Genomic DNA, 26,055 nt, shown 5'->3' with positions numbered 1-26,055 from the left:
TGCTGTGTTCATCCAGCTCTGCACCTTGTTGTCAAGGAGTTTTAAAAATCTTTTCTTTTTATTCTCTCGTGGGAAAAGGGAGTTGTTGGCTGGGCCAGCATTTATTGCAGGCCCCCAGTTGCCCTTGATAAGGTGGTGGTGAGCTGCCTTCTTGAACTGCTGCTGTCCATGTGTTGTTAGGGAGGGAATTCCAGGATTTCACCCAACGACACTGGAGGAACAGTCACATATTTCCAAGACACAATGATGAGTGGCTTGGAGGGGAACTTGCATGTGTTGGTATCCCATGCTTGTGTGGCACGATTGTTACTTGTCACTTCTCAGTTCAAGCTTAAATATTGTCCAGGTCTTGTTGCATATCGACACAGGCTGCTTTAGAATCTAAGGAGTTGCAAATGACACCGAACATTGAGCAAACATGAGTGAACATTCCTAGTTCTGATCGTATCATGGAGGGAAGGTCATTGATGAAGCAGTTGATGATGATTGGAAAATCTGTCTATCTCCTCCTTAAGTTTATTCTGTGTCCTGGTGTCCACTGCATTATGGAGTAAGGAATTTCACAGAGTCATGATGCTTTGATAGAAGTAATTCCTCCTCATCTCTGCTACTCTTAGCCTAAAATTATGACCTTTCGTTCTAAATTGACGTACAAGAGGAAACAGCATTCTATGTTCTCTTTGTCGATCCCCTTTAGCAACTTGGTCAAAGAAGTAGGCTTTTGGAAGTGATATAAAAAGAAGAGAGAGATAAAGGTATTTAGGGAGGAAGTTCTAGAACTTAGGTATCTAAAAGCATAGCAGCCATTAGTGAAGTGAAGGTAAATCAGAGATATGGCAAGGGCAAGAATTGTAAGTATGTAACAAGCTCAGCAGAAGATCTTATGGCATTGTTGTAAATCACCAACTCTAGCCCAGAACCCTCTAGGGTCAAGTCCCGCTCCAAATCACCTAATGGCAGTCGATGAGAGCAGGTCAGACAGCCTAAGAAGGAAATGGTAAACCACTACAGTATTTTGTCCATAACTGTTTTTCTATATTCATTTGTGGAATGACTGCACCGCTAGTTGCCCTTGAGAAGGTGGTGGTGAGCTGCCTTCTTGAACTGCTGCAGTCCACCTGCTATGGCTTGACACATCAAATGCCATAAGGGAGAAAATTCCAGGATTTTGACCTAGCGACAGTGAAGAAATGGTGATATGTTTCCAAGTCAGGATGGTGAGTGGTTAGGGTTAGGACTAGGGTTAGGGTTAGGACTAGGGTTAGGGTTAGGTGGCTTTGTGGAGAACTTGCAGGTGGTGGTGTTCCTGTGTATCTAACCTCAGTGGTGGGAAAGTTATTAGAAGGACTTTTAACGGACAGAATATAACTGCACTTGAAGAGACAAGGATAGTCAAGGCTAGTCAGCATGGACTTGTTAAGGGAATGTCACATTTGATGAATTTGATTTTTTTTTGGGTAGGTAACCAGGAATGTTGATAATGACAATGCATTATATTTGGTCCTACATGGACTTTAGGAAGGTTTTTGATAAGGGCCAACTGGTCAAGAAAGTAAGAGCCCACGGGATCCAAGACAAAGTGGCACATTGGATCCAAAATGGCTGAGAGACAGGGGGCAGAGGGTATTGGTGGAGGGATGGTTCTGTGATTGAAAGTCTGTTGTAAGGTTCCACAGAGGTCATGGCGCTATTTACAATGTACAACAATGATTTCGACTTAGATGTGGGGATTATGATCAAAATGTTTGTGGCCGACGCAACATTTGGTAGGGTGGAAAATGGGAGAATTTTCATAAACCACAGAAGGACATCAATGGAGTGTTCAGGTGGGCAGAGCAGTGGCAAATGGAATTCAATCAGAAACATGCAAGATAATGTACTTGGGGAGGGTTAACAAGGCAAGGGATTACACTGTAAGTGGCAGTACTGATGATCAGAAGCATTTTGATATGTATTTCACAGATCCCTGAAAGCAGTAGGGTGGGTAGATAAGGTGGTTAAGAAGGAATATGGGATATATGACTTTATTAGCAAAGGTATAGAATACGAGAGCAGAGAGATCATGCTGGAACTGTATAAAATGAGAGTTAGGACACAGCTGCATGTAGTTCTTGTTACCACATTATAGGAAGGATGTGGGGCTCTCTTGTGGTGCAGTGTTAGTTTGCTACCCCTTTTCCAAGAGACCTGAGTTCAAGTCCCACCTGCTCCAGAGGTGTGTAATAACATCACTGAGCAGGTTGTTCAGGAACATAGTTATATGAAGGATGTGATAGCACCAGAGAGGGCACAGAGAAACTTTTCCAGGATGCTGGTGGGCCTGAGCTCTGAAAAAAAGTTGGATAGGCTGGGGTTATTGTCCTGGGAGCAGTGAAGTTGATAGGAGAACTGATAGAGGTGCGGAACATTATGCGGGGCATAGATAAGGTAGCTAGAACAACATTATTTCTAGTTGTAGAGGGGCCAATAAGCTGGCCATGAATTTAACGTAACAGTTAGAAGCTGAGAGGAGAGTCAAGGAGAAATAGTTTCACCCAGAGGGTGACCTCACTGCCTGGAAGGGTGATTGAGTTAAAACCTCTCATAACATTTAAGCAGTTTTTAGATATTCACTGATAATACCATAGCCTTCAGGAGAATGGAATTAGTGTAGTGTGGTCAGACCTTTGTTGATCAACAAGGACATGATGGGTTGAACGGCCTCCTTCTATGCTATAAATGTCTATGAGCAAATGTTGCTTGTCACTTTTCAGCCAAAACTGGATTTTTTTGTCAAATTCTTGCTGTATATGAACATAGATTGCTTCAGCATCAGAGGATTTGTGAACAGCGTTGAACACTAAAATCATAGGGAACATTCCCACTAGAAGGAAGGTCATTGATAAAGTAGCTGAAGATTTTTGGGCCTAAGACACTACGCTGAGGAACTCTTGCAATGATATCCTGGAGCGGAGATGATTGATCTCTGACAACCATCACCATTTTCCTATGTGCCTGGTATGATGCCAACCAGCAGAGATTTCCCTCTGAGACCCATTGACTCCATTCTTGCTAGAGTCCTTCATGTCCAAAACACTCCTGGACTGCTTTGATGTAAAGTGTGGTTACTTGCCTCTGGAGTTCAAATCTTTTGTCTATGTTAGGCCGAAGCCTGCAATAGGTTCAGGAGCTGAATAGTTCTATTCAAGCCCAAACTGAGCATCAGTGAACAGACTAATTATTTCTGAGTGAGTGCATCTTGATGGCCAGTTTAGACGGCTCCCCAAATGCTTTACTAATGATCAGGAGTGGATTATTGTGGCAGTAATTGGCTGGGTTGGATTTATTCTGCTTTATGTGGCACAGAAAATACCCAGGCAATTTTCCACATTGTAAGCTAGATGTCAGTGTTGTAACTTCATTGGGACAGTCTGACTAGCGCTGCAGTTAGTTCTATAGCATTCTTCAGCACTATTACTGGAAATGTCGTCAGGGTCCATAGCTTTTGCAGTATCCACTGAATTCAGCCATTTCTTTACATTATGTGGAGTGAATCGAATTGGTTGAAGACTGTCATCTGTGACATTGAGGAGTTCAGGCAGAGCTCGAGATGGATTATTCCTTCAGCCCTTTAGGCTGAATGTGGGTGCAAATGCTTCACTCCTGTTTTTTGCCCTGATATGTTTGTTGACCCCATCATTGAGGATGGCATAGTGGTGAAACCTCCTCCTCGTGTTAATTGTTTAATTATCCACCACTGTTCACAAATGGGTGTAAAAGGACTGCAGAATTAGATCTGATCCAGTGGTATTGGATCGCTTTATACTTTGCATCACTCACTGCTTCTACTGTTTGGTACACAACTATTCCTGTTTGGTGGCTTCGCCATGTTGATTACTCATTTTTAGGTATGCCTGGTACTGCTTCATGTATACCCTCCTGCACTTTTCATTGAATCAAGATTGATCCCCTGGCTTGATGATAATGGTAGAGTAGGGTTTATGTGGGCCATGAGGTTACAGATGTTTGAATACAATTTTGTTCCTGTTAATGGATGCCCAAGGTTGAGTTACTGGATCTGTCCATTTACCACTGTGGTAGTGCTGCACAACACAATGGAAGGTACCCTCAAACTGAAAATGGACTATGTCTCCACAAGGAACCGTATGGTGATCACTCTTACCCAAAGAGTCACGGTCAGATGCATCCGCAGCCGATAGATTGGACAGGAAGAGATCAAGAATATTTTCCCTCTTGTTGATTTCCTCAACACCGGCCACAGATGCAGCAGACTCCTTTCAGACTCAGCCAACTTAGTTGGCAGTGGTCCTGCTGAGCTATTGTTGGTGATAGACATTGAAGTCACCCACTAGAGTACAGTCTGTACCCTTGCCACCCTCAGCACTTCCTCCAAGTGGTGCTCAACATAGGGGAGTGTAGATTCATCAGTGGTAATCAGTGGCTTCTTCTACCATGTTTGACCATGACACTTACAAAGTCATGACACTTTATGGGGTCTCCCAGGGAAACTCCCTTCTGACTGTATACCACTGTGCCACCACCTCTGACTGGTGAAGCAGGATATACCTAGGGCTGACGACGTTGTCTATCAGTTACCATTCTGTGAATGTGACTACGTCATGTTACTGTTTGATTAGCCTGTGGGACAGATGTCCAATATTTGTCACAACATCTCTAGGTGGGAGTGAGGAGGACTGTAAGGTTGACAGGGCTGGGTTTGCCATTGTCATTACAAGTGCTTAAGTTGATGCCAAACACTCCAACTTGCTACATTCCATTATTTTAGGCTTCATAGCAGTTTGATGCAATTGAGTTGCACCATTTCAAACAGTAGACTAGCTTTTAATCCCAGATTTATTAAGTAAATTCAAATTTCACCAGCTGTGTGGTGGGATTCTAACCCATGTCCCCAGAGCATTAGCTCTGAATTACATGGTCCAATGTAATACTACTACATCACTGCCTCCCCAGTGACACTTCAATATGCAGTAAATAGAATGAGAGTTATGAAAGGAGCTCGGGAGCAGAAACAAAACGTTTTGTGGAAGATAAGCTGTCTGGAGGACCTTAAATCAGGAGACTATAGGTGTAGCTTACGTTGCAATTATCAATTGTTAAACCTAAATATCTAGTTAATCAAACTATATTTAGGTGACAATACTGGGAAAACATTCTAACTGCTTATCTTTAAACAATAGGCCTATGGAGATCTGAGTACCTATTGCTGTTACAATTTGAAGATTGTTTGAAACAGCCATTATAAAATGTAAATTATTTATGACGACCCTTATTTTATATCATACGATTGCTTTGCACTAACATACTGGAGCAATTTTAAATCAAGGCACAAAATGCTCAGTGTCTGCATATTGTTATTGTCGTAGGTTTGAGCCATCTTGAGGCCTGCACAGCTGTTAGTTCAGGATCCAAGCCCTGCTGCAGCTCAGTAAGAGAGATAAGAGTAGGCTAGCTGCCACACTGGGCTGTCTGTAGATTGGGCCAGAGATAAGTAGAGCCATCCGCCAGGTACCTTACATATGCAAAGCACTGGGCCAGCTCTTGTTTGTGGGCCCAGGAGTGATCCTGGACCTTCTGGACACACAAAGGTACAAAGTTACAAGGAAGCTTTTTTTCAAGTGGCCTCAAGAAATCCATTTGTACAAGCCATTTGTTAGGCCTCTCAATGCCTAGTGCTAAACGGGCAGCATGTAACTCCACTACATGCTAAGGACTACATGACTACATCAAAGGAGCCTGGGCAAGCTGTCCAATGTCCTATCAGAGCATTTTGAAGGGTTGTGAAAATGGAGCAGTAAATGACCAGATGCATTTTCAGGCTGCTTCCATACCAGGACTTCCAGCTGAGTAGCCTTATGTTCAGTTCTATACTTTCTTCAAGCTCTATGGTGTCTGACAGAGTGCCTAGTCTTTCAACAAAAGATCTAGTAATGTCTCAAAGAAACTGTCCTTCCATAAAAGATTCATGCTGCAAGCATACTTTATTTTGTAATCAAACTGAGAGCAGTTTGTGTCTATCAAAAATAAAACTCTTTGCAGTACTGAAAGCATCTTCTTTGACATGGTTGCCTCAGCGTTGAGCTCTGGGATAGAGTTTGTCATTTCATCTAATCTACCAGAATTTTCATTTACTGATTTTGATTGGAAAGAATTCCTCCAGTGCCTACAGCTTTTCAGGCTTCCTGAATATCGTGTGCTAGCGGTAGTAGGATGTTGTCCTTGAAGGTCCATTAATTGCAGTGGTCCAGGAAAGTTTCATGCCTCAGATCTAATTAGGCAGATGTAAGAAGGTGGCAGGGGCCCCACCCACACCCTTCTATCCTATTAAAGACTCCCATGCAACTAAACTCACTTCAGGGCGGCCATTAAGTTCAACCTATTAGTTATGTTACCATGTCCTCAAATGCAAACTGCCACCTGCAGAATATTTCCAGCATTTTTTTGTTTTTATTACACTGTCATGAAACACCTTGATTTCTGATCAAACTCATATATCACCCAGTCTGATCGTTGCTTTGTTGCAGTTTCACTGAGCCTATTTCTCCCTATTAATTGTGTTACCTCATACCCTTCTTACTGCAGTTTACAAAGCACAGACATACAAAAGGAAACATAATTCTTTCAGTTTTGTACACATATGCAGTTATGAATCTCTAAAATGTTAAGTTTCAAACATGAACATGATGGTAAATTATACATCTAATATGCTGATTGTTAAGGCAGTAACACAAGAGTAAAATTAAATAGGTTGGTGATTGAAATCAGCATGCTAGATATAAATTGTACAAGAATTAAAAATTGTTTACAACTGTTTTGATTATAAAGGTAAAAGGAAAGTCGCCATAGTCCCAGAGGACCATTAAACCTCTGCAGCTCTGACGTAAAACGATATGCTTTTCAATTACTGTATTGAATAAGCACATGCAAATTCTGAGACTGGCTTTTAAACTTGTTATTAATCCATATTAAAAATGGACATTTTTTAAAAGAATTAATAATGGAGGTGGGAATTGAGATAGGGTTGCTGGCACTTTGATGTTTGATTGTTAATTTTTAATTTTTCTCTGTGCAACCATATTTGTCAGATCAGATTTGCATTTCACAAATGTGCAAATGTTTGTTTATTCCTGAGTTTGGAAAACAAAGCTCACACTTACTTTTCATTATATGAGTGACTGATCAATTTTAAAGGTATTTTACCCACTTTAGTGAAAATCCTATAAATCATTGAGAACACATATTTGTGTACTTGTATTCATTTAAGCTGTTAATAATTCTTAAAATGTATCAAGCTTGTGAAAGAATGCAATTAGATGTTGAAGATTAATTTCACAATTTATACGCTCTGTACTGAATGATTTATTCTACTGAAATATTTCTATTTAAGATTAAAAATGAAGTTAATGTCAACACATCAGAACAGTATTTTTAAAATTTTGTTCATAATTGGATTTTGATGTTGCTGCCTATTCCAGCATTTATTGTCCATTCCTGATTGTGCTGAAGAAGGTGGTGTAGAGCTGCCACCTTGAACTGCTGCAGTGATAGGAGCATCCACAATAGTGAAGGGATGAGTTCTGGGATTTGGGTCAATGATAAATGGATGCAGAAGTGGATCAACTGATTTGCTCTTGCAGAGATAGTAGGAACTGCAGATGCTGGAGAATCCGAGACAACAAGGTGCAGGGCTGGATGAACACAGCAGGCCAAGCAGCATCATAGGAGCAGAGAGGCTGACGTTTCGGGCCTAGACCCTTCATCAGAAAAGGGGGAGGGGAAGGGGGTTCTGAAATAAATAGGGAGAGAGTGGGAGGCGGATAGAAGATGGATAGAGGAGAGGATAGGTGGAGAGGAAACAAACAGGTCGAAGAGGCAGAGATGGGGCCAGTAAAGGTGAGTGTAGGTGGGGAGTTAGGAAGGGGATAGGTCAGTCCAGGGAGGAAGGACAGGTCAAGGGGGTGGGATGAGGTTGGTCAGTAGGAGATGGAGGTGCGGCTTGAGGTGGGAGGAGGGGATAGGTGGGAGGAAGAACAGGTTAGGGATGCAGGGACGAGCTGGACTGGTTTTGGGATGCGGTAGCGGGAGGGGAGATTTTGAAACTTGTGAAATCCACATTGATACCATTGGGCTGCAGGGTTCCCAAGCGGAATATGAGTTGCTGTTCCTGCAACCTTTGGGTAGCATCGTTGTGGCACTGCAGGAGGCCCAGGATGGACATGTCGTCTGAGGAATGGGAGGGGGAGTTGAAATGGTTCGCGACTGGGAGGTGCAGTTGTTTATTGCGAACCGAGCGTAGGTGTTCTGCAAAGCGGTCCCCGAGCCTCCGCTTGGTTTCCCCGACGTAGAGGAAGCCACACTGGGTACAGCGGATGCAGTATACCATATTGGCAGATGTGCAGGTGAACATCTGCTTGATGTGGAAAGTCTTCTTGGGGCCTGGGATGGAGGTGAGGGAGGAGGTATGGGGGCAGGTGTAGCACTTCCTGCGGTTGCAGGGAAAAGTGCCGGGTGTGGTGGAGCTGGAGGGGAGTGTGGAGCGGACAAGGGAGTCACGGAGAGAGTGGTCCCTCCGGAAAGCAGATAAGGGTGGGGAGGGAAAGATGTCTTTGGTGGTGGGGTCGGATTGCAGATGGCGGAAGTGTTGGAGGATGATGCGTTGGATCCGGAGGTTGGTGGGGTGGTACGTGAGGACGAGGGGGATTCTTTTTTGGTTCTTATTGCGTGGACGGGGTGTGAGGGATGAGTTGCAGGAGATGTGGGAGACGCGGACTCTCTTGCAGAGAGTTGGTATGGCTACAAAAGGCTGGATGGATTCCTTCTATGCTGAAACTATACTACAGTTCAACCATACCACATAGTTTCAAGGTAACAATCTATAGCAACCAATCTTTTAATTAAAAAAATGCACAAAACCTCTCCAGGACATGAAACATCATCAGTCACCCTTAGTTGGTAAATTATATTGTGTAATCCAGACATGAAGTCACATATAAACCAGGACAATCAGGGAGTGTTTTATAGTCTTAATCAGTGCTTTTCTTGAAAAAAAAACTTGATTCATCAAGTAGTTATCTATTGCAGCTTTAGTAGTACAGCTGAAAATAATTTGAATAGAAAAAAAAATTCTTAAGAACGTGTCTATATTTCAATGGTGAGTGTCCAAGTTTAACTGCTGAAAATGACTATAAACTATGCAGAACCAAACATTATTTTCTTTCGTAGCAGTGTATAATAATAAATCATATACTTTTTAGGTGTTTAGAAGGTATTGGTACCCTTCCAATAAAAAAAAATTATTTTTGAATGGTCTCATTGAAGAACTGCGAAAAGCTATAAATAGTGCAAACACATTGGTGCTTAGTTTAATCTGAAGGGGTTGCCAGTGTTATGAACAGGCTCAGTGTCTAGAAGGGTCTAGACCCAAAACATCAGCTTTCCTGCTCCTCTGATGCTGCCTGGCCTGCTGTGTTCATCCATCTCTACACCTTGTTATCTCAGACTCCATCATCGGCAGTTCCTACTATCTCTGAGTGAATAATCCCTGCTGTTTAGAAGAGCAGCCACATATTTCACATAAGGAATAATATTATTCACCATCTCCTCTCCAGTCCAGAATCCTTGGGACAAAATCATTTCTGAATTTTGAAATTTAATTGATTATAGAATGACATTGGACTGCCTAACTACAAACATCACAAAAATAAGTACTTCGCTGAAGCGTAAAACAGCGATGAAGCTTTAGAAATGACTTTATGGCACAATAGTAGTGTCCTTACCCCTGTACTGGGAGGCCCAGGTTCAAGTCCCACCTGCTCCAGAGATGTGTATTAACACCTCTGAACAGGTTAATTAGAAAATAGATTACTTACAAAAAAAAGGAAAAGAATCAAGAAATGGTCACTCAGCCCCTCAAGCCTACTCCACCATTCAAGGATCAATCTTTATTAAGCTTCAACACCACTGTAATTACTGGGCTTCTTTACTCATCCAAATACTATATCACCCACGTTTCCACTTCCAACGTATTGCACTAAAGTGATGCCATGAATTGCTTGGGTCAGCTCATAAACATCTGGATAATCTGAATAATAGATTTATGGTCTGCAGAGTTTATAGCGTGTCATTTATATTCAGATAGATCAGTTAATTTTCAATAAAGCAGATTATTAGGCATTATCATTTCTGGATTTTTACTGTGGGGTCTCTGTTACAGTAACTGAGGGGGCATTACATATTTGACTATACTCTCTCATCATGATTTTAAATATGAAATGCACATTGAGGAGTTGAAATGATATTGCAATCCATGAAAGTACAAATTTAAGAGATTCATAAATGTTCATCCAAAATGTGGGACATAATGGTATTTGGTAACATGATTCATCTTAAATGAAAATTTAACCAATTCCTACCGTTTTAAAATATTACAGAGATATCTATCATGAAAATAAATAGTTAGATGGAAAATTATTTTGGTAGTAGTGTGCTGCTGTAATTCAAACTGAAGTAACAGTATACAGTACCTGTCACGTTTCAGTGTTATGAAACTACATTTCTGTTCCAGCCACTTAGCTGAGAAAAAATCATCTTGGTGAAACACAGTGACGAAAACCAAATGGTAAGAATTTTATAAGTGTTTCAAAGACTGCTTCTATTTATTAATAATAATTTTAATGGAAGGAAAACTGTATGCGTTCTGTTTTGGATGTGTAATTCCCCCATCCCTGACATTTCTTTCTGCGCTCTGTCCAGGAGATACTTTAATAACTTTGTGATATGACTAAAATTTACCATGGTGGCTCAGTGGTTAACACTGCTGCCTCACAGAGCCAGGGACCCGGGTTCAATTCCACCCTCAGGCGACTGTCTGTGTGGAGCTTGCACATTCTCCCAGTGTCTATGTGGGTTTCCACCAGGTGCTCTGGTTTTGTCCCATAGTCCAAAGATGTGCAGGTTAGGTGGATTGGCCATGCTAAATTGCCCATAGTGTCCAAGGATGTGTAGGTTTGGTGGATTAGCCATTGGAACTGCAGGGATAGGGTAAGAGGGGTGACTCTAGGTCGGATACTCTTCAGAGAATCAGAATATCATGGCCTGTTTCCACACTATAGGGATTCTGTGATAATAACATCTTACTGCGAGTACGAGGCTTTGGAATAAAATATCCAAATCCTGCATAAATGGTAGCTATAAAATGATGAGATTATTGAGAGACAGTTGGAGAGGCCAAATTTCACTGTTTTTTTCCATTATTTCTACTATTGCTCAAACAGTATTAAAGTATTTGCCTAAACATTGGAATCATTATTGATGGCTGTTACAAAAATGTTGATTAGGTCTGTTTGATAAGACCAACTCTGAATAGTCCCCTGATGCTTATTTAAATAGCTCAATATTGAATTCTTTAATGTGTTTTACTTTTATTGCATGTTAAATAAATGGGATACCAGGATGTATTTATTTTCATGCTTTGTTTTGTGCTAAGTAATTTTTATTAGTATTCATTAGGAGTATGGTGAATCAAATCATTAAACGCTTCAGGGTTCTGTGCCTGATTTCAATCAATATTGGGACACGATTATTTGGGCCTGTTCTGAAAAACTGCCTAACCTGCCTGAATGCAGTTTTATCAATTGTTCATTATCTTAATAGTATCACATCTGTGTACTGTTAAAAATATATGTGAGGAAAATCAAATGAGTAAATTATACATATATTATACTGGTCCAAATATCAGGAGATGAATTAAGGGTAGTAATTCTATCTTAGGGTTCATATTACCTTCATAAACCACCTAAGCATCTCAATCAACCTTTACAATATCTGAATCTGACACTAGAATTACTGCCTTTCAACATCTGTTGTTCTATTTTAACTGTAAATGAACACAAACCATAATTCCACAGTTAACACAAACTTTAAAACTTTTGTATCAAGTAAACTATAAAATAATTTCCTCAGCAGGGTGATTTAGGCTGGAGTATAGACTCTCTTGTTTTCTAGAGTTTCACTGCATCTTAAATAGAACAGCAGTTTGCTTCCCACACCAATACAGCTAAGTTTCTGAAACAAGATATCACACAGCTGTCAAGGTAAAATTATAGATGTGCGATTGATAGCAAAAGATATAGGGATTCACAGATATAATAATTGTAGTACCAGTTCCCTTCAACCTCATAAAATTTGTTCAAGCTGCAATCATTTTGTTCAAGTATTGCAGAAGAAAAGACAAAGTTTGTTGAAGTTCTTCATCTTGCAGTCATCAAGACAATTTGCAAGAAATACTAAAGTAAAGGGAAAGCAACATTTATAATTTTTGAGAGAGGAGAGTGCTGATTGTTTGCCAAGTAGACTCTGATCAGTAACAGAGTTGCCACAGAGAGAATGCACAAATTAATGATGACTGACAGTGAACTGCGCAGTCCTAAGATGGTTGTCAGCATAATTCTTTGTACTTTTAAGATTATTTAGCAAAGGTGTTATTTCTTATAAATTGTCTTGATTATTGCAGGATGAAAAACCTCAACAAAATGTATAGTTTTGCAACAATACTCAAGTTTTGTATTGTTAACTATCAATGACTATCAAGTTATTTGTTCTTATTCCTTCCCCAAAAACCTCTATTCTCTGCTATTTATAGTAACAAATAACTTGTTTTTATATAGTACCTTCACAGATTCAGGATGCTTCAAAACACTTCACAGTCAAATTAATACAACACTATTATGGCATCAAGGTTACATCATTAATATTATTTTTTCATCTGTGGCCACAACATATTTTCTGTATTCAGTTAAGATTCTAAATGAGCCTCCTCACACCCTATTTTCATCTGACCTAATGGACAGATCTTCCAATTTAATTTATGAACTGCTAGTCTGGCAAATTCCCAACTTTGTGATCCCAAACCTGTCACCTCCTCCCATTTCCACAAAATTTCCAGCTCTGAGAGAAGTGGGTGAGCAAGATTTGGGTCTGCCACCTCTCTGAGGCAGTAACAGAGTGACCACGGGTCAAGACGGCCTGGTTAGAAGGATGACTTCAGCTGTCTAGGACATTGGTCCAGCCCTTTGCTCCTTTAGCCCTCAACTTTCATAGTGAGACCTTCTGGAAGAACTGAAGTCTCACCATCAGTTCTAACTGTTTCTGTGAATAAAATTGCCACATGGCTTCATTATGTATCAAGATATTCAGAGATAAGAATTTCACCACAGAGTCAAGACTGATATTAACATAACTGCATCCCATAACTGCCAAAAGGCATACTAGTTTATTTAGAATCAGAATTATATTTATTGTCACATGTATTCAAATACAGGGATATATAAGTACAGCAAAAAGTGTACAAAATCACCATTTCCAACACCATCTTAGGTACAAAATTTTACGTATAAATTAGAAAAATGAAATAAGCATTACAGTCCTTATAAAACCCATTTGAAGTAAAATACTATAAACTATACATTACAACTATCCAAAGACCAACCAACACTTTTAGCTTGTCATAAAGATATACAGTATTGAAACAAATTGTAGCAGTGATTTTGATTTTACACATGAACACAGCTGAACATGAAGGACAAAATAAACATTTACTGGAGGACAAAAGAAACATTTACAAATTTGTGGTGCAATGGACAGTGAAGAAGGTTACCTCAGAGTACAAAGGGTCCTTGACCAGATGGGCCGAGGAGTGGCAGATGGAGTTTAATCGAGATAAATGTGGGGTGCTACATTTTGGAAGAGCAAATCAGGACAGGACTTATAGACTTAATGGTAAGGTCTTGGGGACTGTTCCCAAAGAAAGAGACCTTGGAGTGCAGGTTCGTAGTTCCTTGAAAGTGGAGTTACAGGTAGACAGGGTAGTGAAGAAGGTATTTGGTCTGCTTGCCTTCTTGGTCAGTGCATTGAGTATAGGAGTTGGGAGGTCTTGGTACGGCTGTGCAGGACAGTTGTTAGGCCACTTTTGGAATACTGCGTTTGATTCTGGTCTCCTTGCTATAGAAAAGATGTTGTTAAACTTGAAAGTGTTCAGAAAAGATTTACAAGGATGCTGCTGGGGTTGGAGGGTTTGAGCAATTGGGAGAGGGTGAATAAGCTGGGGCTATTTTCTCTGGAGCGTCAGAGGCTGAAGGGTAACCTTATAGATGTTTACAAAATCATGAGGGGCACAGAGAGGATGAATAGCCAAGGTCTTTTTCCCTGGGTAGGGGAGTTCAAAACTAAAGGCCATATTTTTAAGATGGGAGGAGAAAGATTTAAAAGGGACGTAAGGCGCAACTTTTTCACGCAGAGGATGGTCCATGTATAGAATGAGGTGCCAGAAGAAGTGATGGAGGCTGGTACAATTACAACATTTAAAAGGAACCTGGTTGGGTATATGAATAGGAAGGGTTTAGAGGGATATGGGTAAAACACCAGCAAATAGGACTAAATCAGTTTAGGATATCTGATCGATGTGGATGAGTTGGACCGAAGGAGCTGTTTCCGTGCTGAACATCTCTATGACTATGTATCATATACCTTATATACTATATTTTATATATCATAAGATATTAAAGGGGGATTGACAAAGTAGACATTGAAAGGATATTTCTTCATGTAGAGTAATCCAGAATGAGAGGTCATAGTTTTAGAATAAGGTGTAGCAGATTTAAAACAGAGGTGGACGGAAATTACTTCTCTCAAAATGTTGTGAATCTGTGGAATTCACTCTCCCATGGTGTGGTAGATGCCGGGGCATTGAATAAATTTAAAGAGGAGATAGTTGATTTTTAATTAGTAAATGGTTAAGGGGAGAGGGCAGGAAAGTGGAATTAAGGCTTAGATGAGATCAGCCATGATTGTATTGAATGGTGGAACAGGCTTGAGTGTCTGAATTGTTTACTCCTGCCCCTAATTCATATGTTCTTGCGCTCATTCTCAGCAATCTTAACACTGCATAATCTAAATGTACTCGTCAGTTTCCTGTGACATTGCTCTTGTATATTTATGCATATGGGCTGCCATGCCTGCTCTGATTTTGGCAAGTGCAACTCAGTGCATTGTAGCTGGAACTATCTTACCCTGGCTCTAATGTTGTTGCAGCTTAACACAGTTCCAACAACACACAAAGAACAATGCTTTCAATTTAGTGCCAAATAAATACTTTTCTCATTGGTTAAATTTTGGGAACAATCGAGACATTTCTTGTATAGTGTCTAATTACTTCAGTTGTCACTATTTAAATGAAATCTTTTAAATGATTTGCTTGGGGCTAATGGACTAAATGCTGTGTGTTCCTATTGGCTTGAGTTTTGTTTTCAATGTAATTTACTTTAAATCAGACACATTAGCACCAAACTTAAATAAATATTCAAGGGCTAATTACATTGTTCAAATTCATTGTGCTAGATATCCACTTCACACACAAAACTACCATGTTCCAGATTGAATTAATAATCATATTGAATTTCCACTAATTGTGTCTATTACAATCCTTCAAGGAGAGGATTTTAAAAATAACCTTTATTTTTGGTTCAGGACCACTAATAGGCAGGTTTTAGAAGGCTTCAAACTTCTTTTAACTTTTTCGATGAAACTGGCTATTTAATGCACAAAAACTCAGAAATGGTTCTGTGTAGGATTTTAGAAAATCATTTTCAGCTAATTGAAACAGTCTAATTATAGGCATTGGTCTAGACACTGATTATTTTCATAAACTCCCTTTCCAGTTGTATTAATAAAACTGCACAAGGCTACCAGACTTCAATATATTATCAAATACATTTAAATCAGAAATACTTTTCAGCAATTTTATTCCAACATGCTGAAATAAAAACAGAGTACTGGAGAAACTCAGCAGGTCTGTCAGCATCTGTAGAGAGAGACAGACAGGCAGAATTAAGGTTTTCAGTCCAATGATTCTTTTTTGGAACTGGGTTTTTCAATTCTTCTAAAATATGTTTCTAACCAAGTGATGGCTCTATAAAGCTTGCATCCTTCGTTTCCTCCCCCATAGCAGTGTAACCAAAACATCATGTGCCAAGCAGATAGAAAAGGTTTAACAGTTTAAAGCTTTTCTCCCTTAGCCATATCTTTGACATCGCTTGACAGGATAAAGTCACCAACTCGGAGTATGTTCATTCCAGCATTGCTAAACCAGCAGAGTCCACGGCAGATTGGCTCTAAACCTCCTGCATGGTGAACCAACCACTGGTCACAAGTTGCTATACTTCAATATGGACTTTGATACAGAAAACTGAAGACAATTGCCAATGTTGTGATCTCTAAACTTGCCTGTCTAGAAGAGCCGAGGCAAAATTGAAACCCAACTACCTAAGAAGAGGGTCCGAGTAAAGAGACACTAAAAAATCCTACATCTTCTTGGTTCTCCATCTTCATCTGCAACAAATGCCATAGAGACTGTCATATCAGAGTGGAGCTTTGTCAGCCACAATAGATCTTGCTTAACACATAGTCAACCACCAAAGCACAAACTATTGTCTCATAAGACAGAAAGTTCTCAACATGAGTCCATTCCACAATTGAAATTCCTTCATCACATTCTCCAACATACTTCCCAAACCCCATTGTGTGCTAAAGACCTGTCTCAAAAACATATGTGTTTTTCTGAAGTATATTTTAAACTATTGACAATCAATAATGTGCCTATCCCTATAGAAGTTTTTGTTTAAAGTGAAATGAGAAGCGGAAATTTAGGGAAGATTGGGAAAGGAAGTAAGAAAATATAGTCAAAGCTAATGTGAAAATGTTATCATCAATAGAAGGGGCAGGATGCACAAAATGTCACAGTCAGCAGATTGATGGGTGCAGTTGCCTATTAGTCACTGATAAGCTTAATAAGTTGGTGTCTGATTTTGAGTTTATGTCAGATCACATAAACACACAACCTTTCAAAATCCAAGCAGAAGTAGATCTTTTGGCCTCTTAGGCCATAATCTACCTTTCTATAAGATCATGATTTATCTGTTTGTGTTTTGAATTCCACATTCCAATCTACCTCTGATAACCTTTGGTTGCTTTGCCTAACAAATCTATCTACCTTTGCTGAACGAATATTCAATGACCCTGCTTCTACCATGTTCTGAGACAGAGAGATCCAAAGTGGCACAACCCTTTGAGGAAAAAAAAGTCCTCATATCTGTTTAAAAGGGCAACCCCTAATTTCAAAGCAATGTTCCCTAGTTCTGGACTGACACACTAGAGGAAACATCCTTCCCACATCCACTTTGTCAAGACAATTCAGGATCTTATACACTTCAACTGAATCACTCCTCACACTTCTAAACTACAGTGGAAACAAGTCATTTTTGTCCAATCCTTCCTCATGAGAAAACCTCCTCATTCCAAGTTTCAGTCTAATAAACTTCATCTGAACTGCCTCCAATGTGATTACATCCTTCCTCAAACAAAGAGACAACAACTGCATACAACATTTAAGGTGTGCTCTCACTGATGCCCTTGTATATTTGAAACATAACATTCTTACTTTTATGTTCAATTCCTCTCAAAATAAAGGAGACCATGTCATTAGCCTTTCTGATTATGTGCTGTACCTGCATGTCAACTTTTAGTGACTTTTAGAACACCTAAATCCCTCTGTACCTCAGATTTCAGCAGTCTTTCTCTAGTTAAGTGATACTCTGTCCAATTCAACAACTTCACATTTTCCCACATTACATTTCTTCTGCCAGATTTTTGTCCACTCACTGAACCTATCTATATTCATCTGCAAACTCCTTGACTTTTTCACAACATACTTTCCTACCTATCTTTGTGCTGTCTGAGACTATGCTACATCATTGATGTAAATTGTACAACGTTGTACAACAAGGCCCCAGCACAATCCCCTGTGACAGTCCACTTAAAATGTCAATCAGAGACTAGTTTATGCATATTCTGTTTTCTACCAACCAACCAATCTTTAGTCCACAACAAAACCAAAGTTGCTGGAAAAGTTCAACTGGTCTGGCAGCATCTGTGAAGTAAAAAAAGAGTTAACGTTTCGGGTCCGGTGATCCTTCCGCAGAACTGAGGACGTTCTGAGGATGGGTCACCGGACCCGAAACGTTAACTCTGTTTTTTCCGTCATAGATGCTGCCAGACCTGCCGAACATTTCCAGCAACTTTACTTTTGTTCCTGATTTACAGCATTCGCAGTTCTTTCGGTTTTTACCTAATCTTTAGTCCGTCTTAATATGGTACCCTTACACCATGAGCTTTTATTTTCTGCAATAACCTTTGATGTAGCAACTTGTCAAAGTTCAGTGTCAGAATTATTTCAGCTTCAGAATAATGTATAAACTATTTCCTGCTTTTTGTGTTGTTCTCGCAAAGGGGCCAGAAATTTACATTCACTTGTCAGGCTACAGAAAAACAAAAAAATTTGACTGATTTCTGGAACACCCGGGGGACGTATTGTTTCCTGGTTAAAACGTTAGAACTTGTGGCCTTCATGAGGGACAAATGCATTGAGTAGCGGGACAATACATTCTGCAATGCTTCTGTCCTTGTAAACAGCGCACCTCGTCGTGTCAGAAGAGATGCACATTTTTATAACAAGATATAGCCTTGTACTCAATACGGTACAGAATTTTCAATTAATTCCAGGACAATACACCAAGAGAAAGAATATCAATTGTTGCAAAGGGTTAAATAGAAAATAATTATAATTGTGAAGGTAAGGAGCAAATACAATGCAATGCAGGTATCGACAGAAATTTACCTCTGCAGTTATTTCCATTATAGTCAAAAGCAGTAAAAACAGTCTGGTCAAAACAACAGTAATACCTGTCTAGCACATTACGTTTTCTTGTAACTTATAGATACAGATTGTTGTGCTAGGGCACAGCCAGCGCTTCCACTAATTATGTTTGCAATATGTCCACTAACTGCATTGCAATTTGTGTGGGACACATACTGAAAAAAAATGAATCCCTACAGTGCAGATAGAAGGCATTCCGTTCATCGAGTCTGCACCGCCTCTCTGAAGACCATCCCACCCGGCTCCCTCCCATCCCCGTATCCCCACATGGGGTTTTTAACCCCATAGCTAATCCACCTAACCTGCACATCTCTGGACACAACGGCTCAACTTGGTTTTTGGGACACTTCAACATTGTATGAATGTAGCCGTTATTTAATTTGATCATAACATGATTGTTATATAATTCGATGGGCTTAAACGTGCAAAACAATTGTGGTCCTAAACTAAACTTCATCCAGGATAAAAATTATTACAGGTCAGCCAGTATCAATTTCAACGAATTGTACAGGTCTAAATTTTATCTTGTTTTTCTTGGAACGTGCCTCAAGCAGAATGCCTCCTGAATGCAATAGTTTTCAGGAGAAAGGATTCAATAGCTTACAGTAATAGATAGAATGCAATGCTAAGGTAATTAATAGATGGCTCAACCTTAAAGCAGTAATCCATCTGACAATAGATTCAAGTTCAGTTCCGAAAGAAAGTTTGCAATTGTAAAACACCTTTCTCGACCTTGGGGTGTACCAAAGGGTTTTCAAGCCAATGAAGTACTTTGGAATTGTTAGGAACTGTTGTCGGCTAGGAAATGGGCAATCAATTTGCACAGAGTAAGCAGCATTGAGACAATGGCCAAGCTGCTTCGGGGCTGTCGACCGAGAAAGTGAAGCTTTAGTCAGGGGACACCGGGGAGGACTTGGTCCTTCTGCTCTCCTGCAATAGCGCAGTGGGATTTTTAGTTTCTTCTGGAAGGATTTAAGATCCGATCGGAAAGACAGCACCCCTGACAGTGCAGCACTCTCTTAGTGTTGTGATGCCAATCTCGACAATGTACATGGCGCACAGCGTCTTGAACCATCAAGCTCCTGATATAAAATAATCCCTTGAAATGAAGACCTGTTAGCTTTTCAACTTACCCACAGTTACAAATCTCACAGATGCACTTTCGGGTCATCGTTGAGGTTGGTATTTAGCTATTTTGTTTTACACACACGCACGCACATACATGTATATGTATAAATATATCTATATGAATATAATTTGTCTGCAGGTGATGGCTGTCAGCATGGCAGGTGAGAAGTGATTGCGAAGCGGCCGGTGTCTGCGCTCAGCGCCGCTGCCTCTATTGTGTCGGGGCCGTCTCCAGGGACGCCGCCGTCACCTGGCAACCGCTGCCCAGCAACCGCCGCGACCAGGCAACGGCGCAGCGTCGGCGCGACGTCAGAGGTCAGAGGGTACAGGCCCGAGCAGGCGCCTTGGAGCCTGACTGTCAGCGTGGTGCCGCTGCTCGATTTGATATCTGCCGGGAGACTTGTTCCGGTGAGCACGGCCTTCTGTCATCTTCACTCTCCCGGGTGTGGGAGGCATTGAGATGGGGTTGACGGTCAGCGCTTCCCCCTCTTCCTCCCCCTTTCCCCTCCATACCTGCCCCTACTCCACACCGACCCCTTCCCACTCTTTCTTCTCCACTGGGCCTGGGTTTAGGGTCAGTGTTCCCCGCTCCCAGTCCCTCACGCCATTCACCTCACTCCCCGTGTTTGAAGGCCCAGCATATGTTCAGTGCACATTCACTGCCCTGCTCATGGAGTAGAGGGCCAAGCAGTGCTGGAGCCTGGAACCCTTGCCATGACGGACGTTCATTGCCAGTGGTGCTGCAAGATCGGCCTGCTCTTACACCTTTATTGTTTTTGAGGCTGACATTTGTACTCTGCCAACTGTTTTTCCATGTTATGAATGTAGTCAACAATGGGCAACTTGTGTGTGATTGAGGGATAGCTATGGATCATGGTTAACTCATCTAGTCTTCAAAATACTGAGGGCAATGCACTGTTATTCCAAAGACCTGTAATAGTTTCTGAGTGAGATACATTTACAAAATTCCTCTATTAAGTATAGTATTGTATCACTTCAGTTAGGAAGCCACAATATCGCGGTAGCTAATGTAAACCTGTAATTGCAAACTCATCCTCATTGATTCTGGCAACTTCATTTTATTTGCTACTTGCTAGTTTTCTGCAGCCTCTGATCTTTCAGCACTTTATTATAAAAGTTTTAAGCAATCTTAAGAGTAACATCTTGACTTAACCTGGATTGCTGTACTATCTTATGCATTTATAGTATTTAGCATTCTGAATGTAAAATATAACATATTAGAACATTTAGCTTGGATTGTTAGTGGAATGGTACAGTACTATTATTTTCTTCATATATTGTTCCAGAATCAAATTCACAATGGGTCATACTAATTTGGAAAATATTGTTGATCTACAAAAGAATACAGCCAACATCCGGAATATCTGTATTGTGGCTCACGTGGACCATGGTAAGGTTTCTCTTTTTTTCTTAACTGGTTGGCTTATGTTATTACCCTTCCAAAATTTGATTAAATATAAATAAGTTTGAGGAGATGGCCCTGATTCCATGACATTATTTGTTTATATGTTGCCTTTTTCATTCATTTATGGGATGTGGGCGTCTCTGGCTGGGCCAGCATTTATTGCTCATCCCTAGTTGCCAGCTAAAAGTGGTAGTGTATCTACCCCATATTCAAGTCCCACCTACTCCAGAGATTAGGATTAATCTCTGACCAGATTAATTAAAAAATAATTTAGGAAGTCAGGCTTTTGTGGCACAGTGATAGTGTCCTTACCTCCAAGCCAGGAGACCTGGGTTCAAGTCCTACTTCAGAATTGTGTCATAATACATCCAACAGGTTGACTAAAAATGTCTACACTGAGGAACTACTGTTGAGATGTCCTGGAGTTGACTTTTATTCTGAAGAAGGGTCACTGGACTCGAAATGTGAACTCTGGTTTCTCTTTGGATGCTGCCAGACCTGCTGAGTTTCTCCAGCACTTCCTTTTGTTTCAGATTCCCAGCATCCACAGACATTTTTTTTCACTTTAACAGTCTTGATGTTAACAGCTGTCACTCTCACCTCACTTCTGGAATTCAGCTCTTCTGTTCATGTTTGGTGTGAGGCTCTAGTGAGGTCTGGAGTTGAGTAGCTCTGGCAAAATCCAAACTGAACATGATTGCAGATTGATAGCACTATTGGTGACACCTTCAATCACTGTACTGATGATTGAGAATAGATGTTTTGATGCTGATTGTCTGGTTTGGATTTGTGCTGCTTTTTGTGAATGTGACATAGCTGGGCAATTTTCCACATTGTCAGGTAGGTGCCAGTGTTGAAGCTGTTCTCAACTGTTTTGCTTCTGAGACTTGCTACTCCATGTTATAAAAATTACCAGACACCTGAAACACAACACAATGATTTATTATTTTAAAAAAAGTTATAAAACTTTGTTATTATTGATTTACTTATTTAAAGTGAAACTTGTTGCTGGTGCTGAGCAAAAATTCTGCCAAAACACAGGAGTAACTTTTTAAACAAAAAGCGTATCTGCATGTCAAGTTTAGTGCTCATCCTGTCTTGGTGATGAGATATTTGTAAGTTGTTGCCGTGCATGGGTTAGGCCATTACAGTGTGGAGAGTAGATCATTGAAATTATCAACAAATAATCTAGTGTTAAGCTATGGTAGATCAAGTTAGTGTCTGGACCAAGTTCAGAGAAGGGTGGAGAAATTCAGCAGGTCTGGAGGCATCTGTGAAAAGAGGAACAGAGTTATGTTTTAAGTCAGAATGACTCTTCTTCAATGTGTCTGGACTGCAGTATGTTCCAGTTTGTAGACAACGAGACTGTTCTCAGTAAACACGTTTCGAGTAGCTGCGTCTACCTTGAATCTCTCTGATTCAGAGCCAAAGAGCCGGAATGCAAGTTGGACATACTGATCTACATTCCCTATATATCCAAGCATCAGGATAATTTGCTCCAGACTTTGGTCAATCTTGCAGGGAGATGGAAGTTCATAATGAGGCTTGTGTGACCAATGGTGAGAGGTAAAGTAAAGAATGAGAATGAAAATGCAGATACAGAAATTGATCCTAATCAACAGGTACAATGTAGTTGCTACCTGTGAGGATAAGGAATAAAGACTGCTGGAAGGAGAACCAACATGCAGATCAGGACACCTTGCAGCAAGAAGTTGTCCAAAGCATGGAAGAGGGAAGCTTCATGTGATAATTGTAGGGGAAATGATACCACCCTTTTTAAGCAATTCTGAGAGTCTGACGTGTTGCGTGCCTTCTTAGTACCAGGGTGAGGGCTATGTCAGGCTATTCATATGCTCCTGGGTCCATTATTGAGACAGAAAGGAATGGCACCATTGGAATGGACTCCACCTGAATCAGGCTGGTACCAGGTTTCTAATGGAAGCAGAAATTGGGTGTTCACAAGTAAATGATGTCAGATAAATATTAATTTAACTTCTGAATAATCTATTAACATGATAGGATAGGATCATAGAATCCCTACATTGTGGAAAGAGGCCATTTGGCCCATCAAGTCTGTACCAACCCTCTGAAGAGCATCTTACCTAGACCTAGTTCCCTACCCTAACCCTGTAACCCCTCAATTGCTATCACTAATCCACCTAGTCTGCACATCTCTGGACATTACCGGGCAATTTAACATGGACAATCTACCTGACCTGCCCATCTTTGGACTGTGGGAGAAACTGAGCACTCAGCGGAAACCCACACAGACACGGGGACAAAGTGCAAACTTCGCACAGACAGTCACCAAAGGCTAGAATCAAACCCGAGTTCCTGGCACTGAGGCAGCAGTGCTAACCACTGAGCTACTGTGCTGGTTGGGGATAGTGGTCCAAGCAGTAATTTTTACACAATGTTTAGACTGTAAAGAGAAAACTGAATGAACTACAAACTCAACATGTTTGGTATGATATGTGGCTGTGAAAGCAGGTTAAAGGGACAGTATAGGTTTTCTTATAGTCTCAAGTACGTACCTACAGTTGGATGTGTTTACACTTTTGTAAGACCATATTATGATTGGAGAAGATAGTCATGTGTGTTTGTTTGAATATGATTGGGTAATTTCATCATGTGTACTAAATTGAAATTTGAACACTGATGGATAGAAATATGGGTGAGTAAATGTGTAAATTTTAATTGGAAATTGTCATCTGTAGAAATAATTGATTAGAAGCTTATCTGTTTAAAAGAAATGAATAAAACAGTTGTTTTTGCAGCCAAGATTTGAGCTGTATGCCATTTTTGAATAACTGTTTCAACAAATTAAATGAGTCTTGTCTAAAGAGGGAATAAAGGGTTAAAATCATCCTTTCTGGCTGCAAAATGACAAGGACTTGGACTTAGATATAGAGATTATAAGTAAAGATAGGGAAAATGATAATAAGGACGTGTAGCTTTAGTGAGTAAGGATGAAATCACTACAATAATGAGGGAGGACATGATATGAGATAAAGTAACAATGGTAACTTTATGGGTACAATTAAGAAATAGAATTTAAGACTGTATTGGAAGTTTTGTGCAGAGCCCAAGTTGGCATATGTGAAGTAAACCCCTTAACTAAGATTTAGATAAGCATATAGTTTAGGCAGTGGGTTTTGATGGGCAAGTTTATATTCATATAGATTGGGTAGCAGGCGATCAAGTCAGAGAGTGACTGCTCTTGATGGAGTTCTACAACAATATGATCTTGGGAAAAAAGGACATGCCACATTAGAGATAATAATGAGCAATGAACCAAATTCATTTAACAGCCTTGTAATATGATCATTTGGTCATAAAATGATTGAATTCAGTGTTTTGCTTGAAAGGGAAATACACAATACAGTGGCCATGTTTCTAGATTTAAGGGAAGACTGAAACTTTCCTCAATAAATTGGACAAATCTGTTAATGTTTGAAATCACAGTCAGCGGAAGGTATTCAAAATTATTTAATATGATGTAAAACTGGTGAAAGTGATGGTAAATTATGGACCGGGTTGGATAATTGACTGAGCAGCAGGAGTGTGAGTAAATGTTAATGGACAGCTACTCTAATTAATGTGAGGCTGAATAGTAGAATCCTACAGGATTTTGTGTCCACAAACTACTAGTCATATTTATTAATGACTTGAATAATATGGTAGAAAACCATATATCTAAAATGCCAATGGCACACAGGTAGGAGGCATTATACGCAGTGTAAATTGAAGTATAAAATTACCAAGAAATGATTGGACAAAACATTGGCAAACTTATTTCAATGTAAAGATAGAGCTGGCTACTTTCTAAGTGGTGAAAAGATAGGTACAGTGGAAGTCCAAAGAAACTTGGGAGTCCAGGTACATAGAATCACAGAATTGTTATGATGCAGAAAGGTTCATGGTGTCTATACCAGGTCTCTGAGTATTTTGACTTAGTGAGTGTCTCCTGCCTTTTGCCCATGATTCTGCATGTTTCTATTTAAATAATAAATGAATGGCTTTTTGAATGCCTTAACTGAATCTGTCTCCACCACACTTCCAGGCAGTTCATTCAAGATCCTAACTACCTGTGTAAAAAATATTTTATCACCCCACTTTTCTTTTTAATAAAACTCTTGATAGTCCCCCCTCCTTTCCCCCAGTGCCCTGTATACTACCACTATCTCAATCTAAGTTCAAGCAATTAATGTCCCTCTATTAATTAATCTATAATGATATAGACCATTAAATTATCATGAACCAGTGCAGAAAATGTTCAAAATGCCAAGAGGGCTCAGTGTAGTGACTCTGTCTTTGAGCCAGGAGGCGTTGGTTCAAGTCCTGCCTGCTCCAGAGGTGTGTCATAACATTCCTGAACAGGTTGATCAGAAAATATCTGGAAAGCTGCCCTTAACGGCTCTTGTGACTGATTGTTATGTCCCTACCTCTGGGCCAGCAGGCCTGAGTTCAAGTCCAACCTGCTCCAGATGTGTGTAATAACATCTACAAACAGGTTGATTAGAAAGTACAATTAAATCAACTGTCAGGCAATGCTTGTAACAGTTTAGTCTACAATTTGTTCTTTTGGTAGAACTTGTCTTTGGGGCAGAAGGTTGTGGATTCAAGACACGCTTCAAGTGTTGGATTATTAAATGCCCTGTATGTTTTCAGCAAGGGGCACTTTAAATCTGTGAGGGCTGTTGTGGTGCCATGGAAG

At 40.2% G+C, this 26,055-nt stretch overlaps 2 protein-coding genes across 3 annotated transcripts in view; one reads left to right on the top strand and one right to left on the bottom strand.

Annotated features, from left to right (window-relative positions):
• saxo2 (stabilizer of axonemal microtubules 2) overlaps positions 1–19,993 on the bottom strand; it is a 36,935-nt gene extending 16,942 nt beyond the window's left edge. Inside the window, exon 1 of the mRNA XM_020518452.2 lies at positions 19,918–19,993. Within this exon, the coding sequence (XP_020374041.1) occupies positions 19,918–19,955 (38 nt within the window). The 5' untranslated portion in view covers positions 19,956–19,993. The remainder of the gene's footprint in view (positions 1–19,917) is intronic.
• Positions 19,994–20,214: 221 nt separating this feature from the next.
• Positions 20,215–26,055, top strand: part of efl1 (elongation factor like GTPase 1) — a 242,269-nt gene continuing 236,428 nt past the window's right edge. Inside the window, exons 1-2 of one of the 2 annotated variants that reach the window (XM_048616009.1) lie at positions 20,215–20,320; positions 21,220–21,323. In XM_048616009.1, the coding sequence (XP_048471966.1) occupies positions 21,233–21,323 (91 nt within the window). In that variant the 5' untranslated portion in view covers positions 20,215–20,320; positions 21,220–21,232. The other variant, XM_048616010.1, reaches the window with a different exon arrangement.

This window comes from Rhincodon typus, chromosome 33 (genome assembly GCF_021869965.1).
Source record: "Rhincodon typus isolate 14 chromosome 33, sRhiTyp1.1, whole genome shotgun sequence".
Classification (NCBI taxonomy): Eukaryota; Metazoa; Chordata; class Chondrichthyes; order Orectolobiformes; family Rhincodontidae; genus Rhincodon; species Rhincodon typus.
This window is presented reverse-complemented; position numbering and strand designations above follow the sequence as displayed.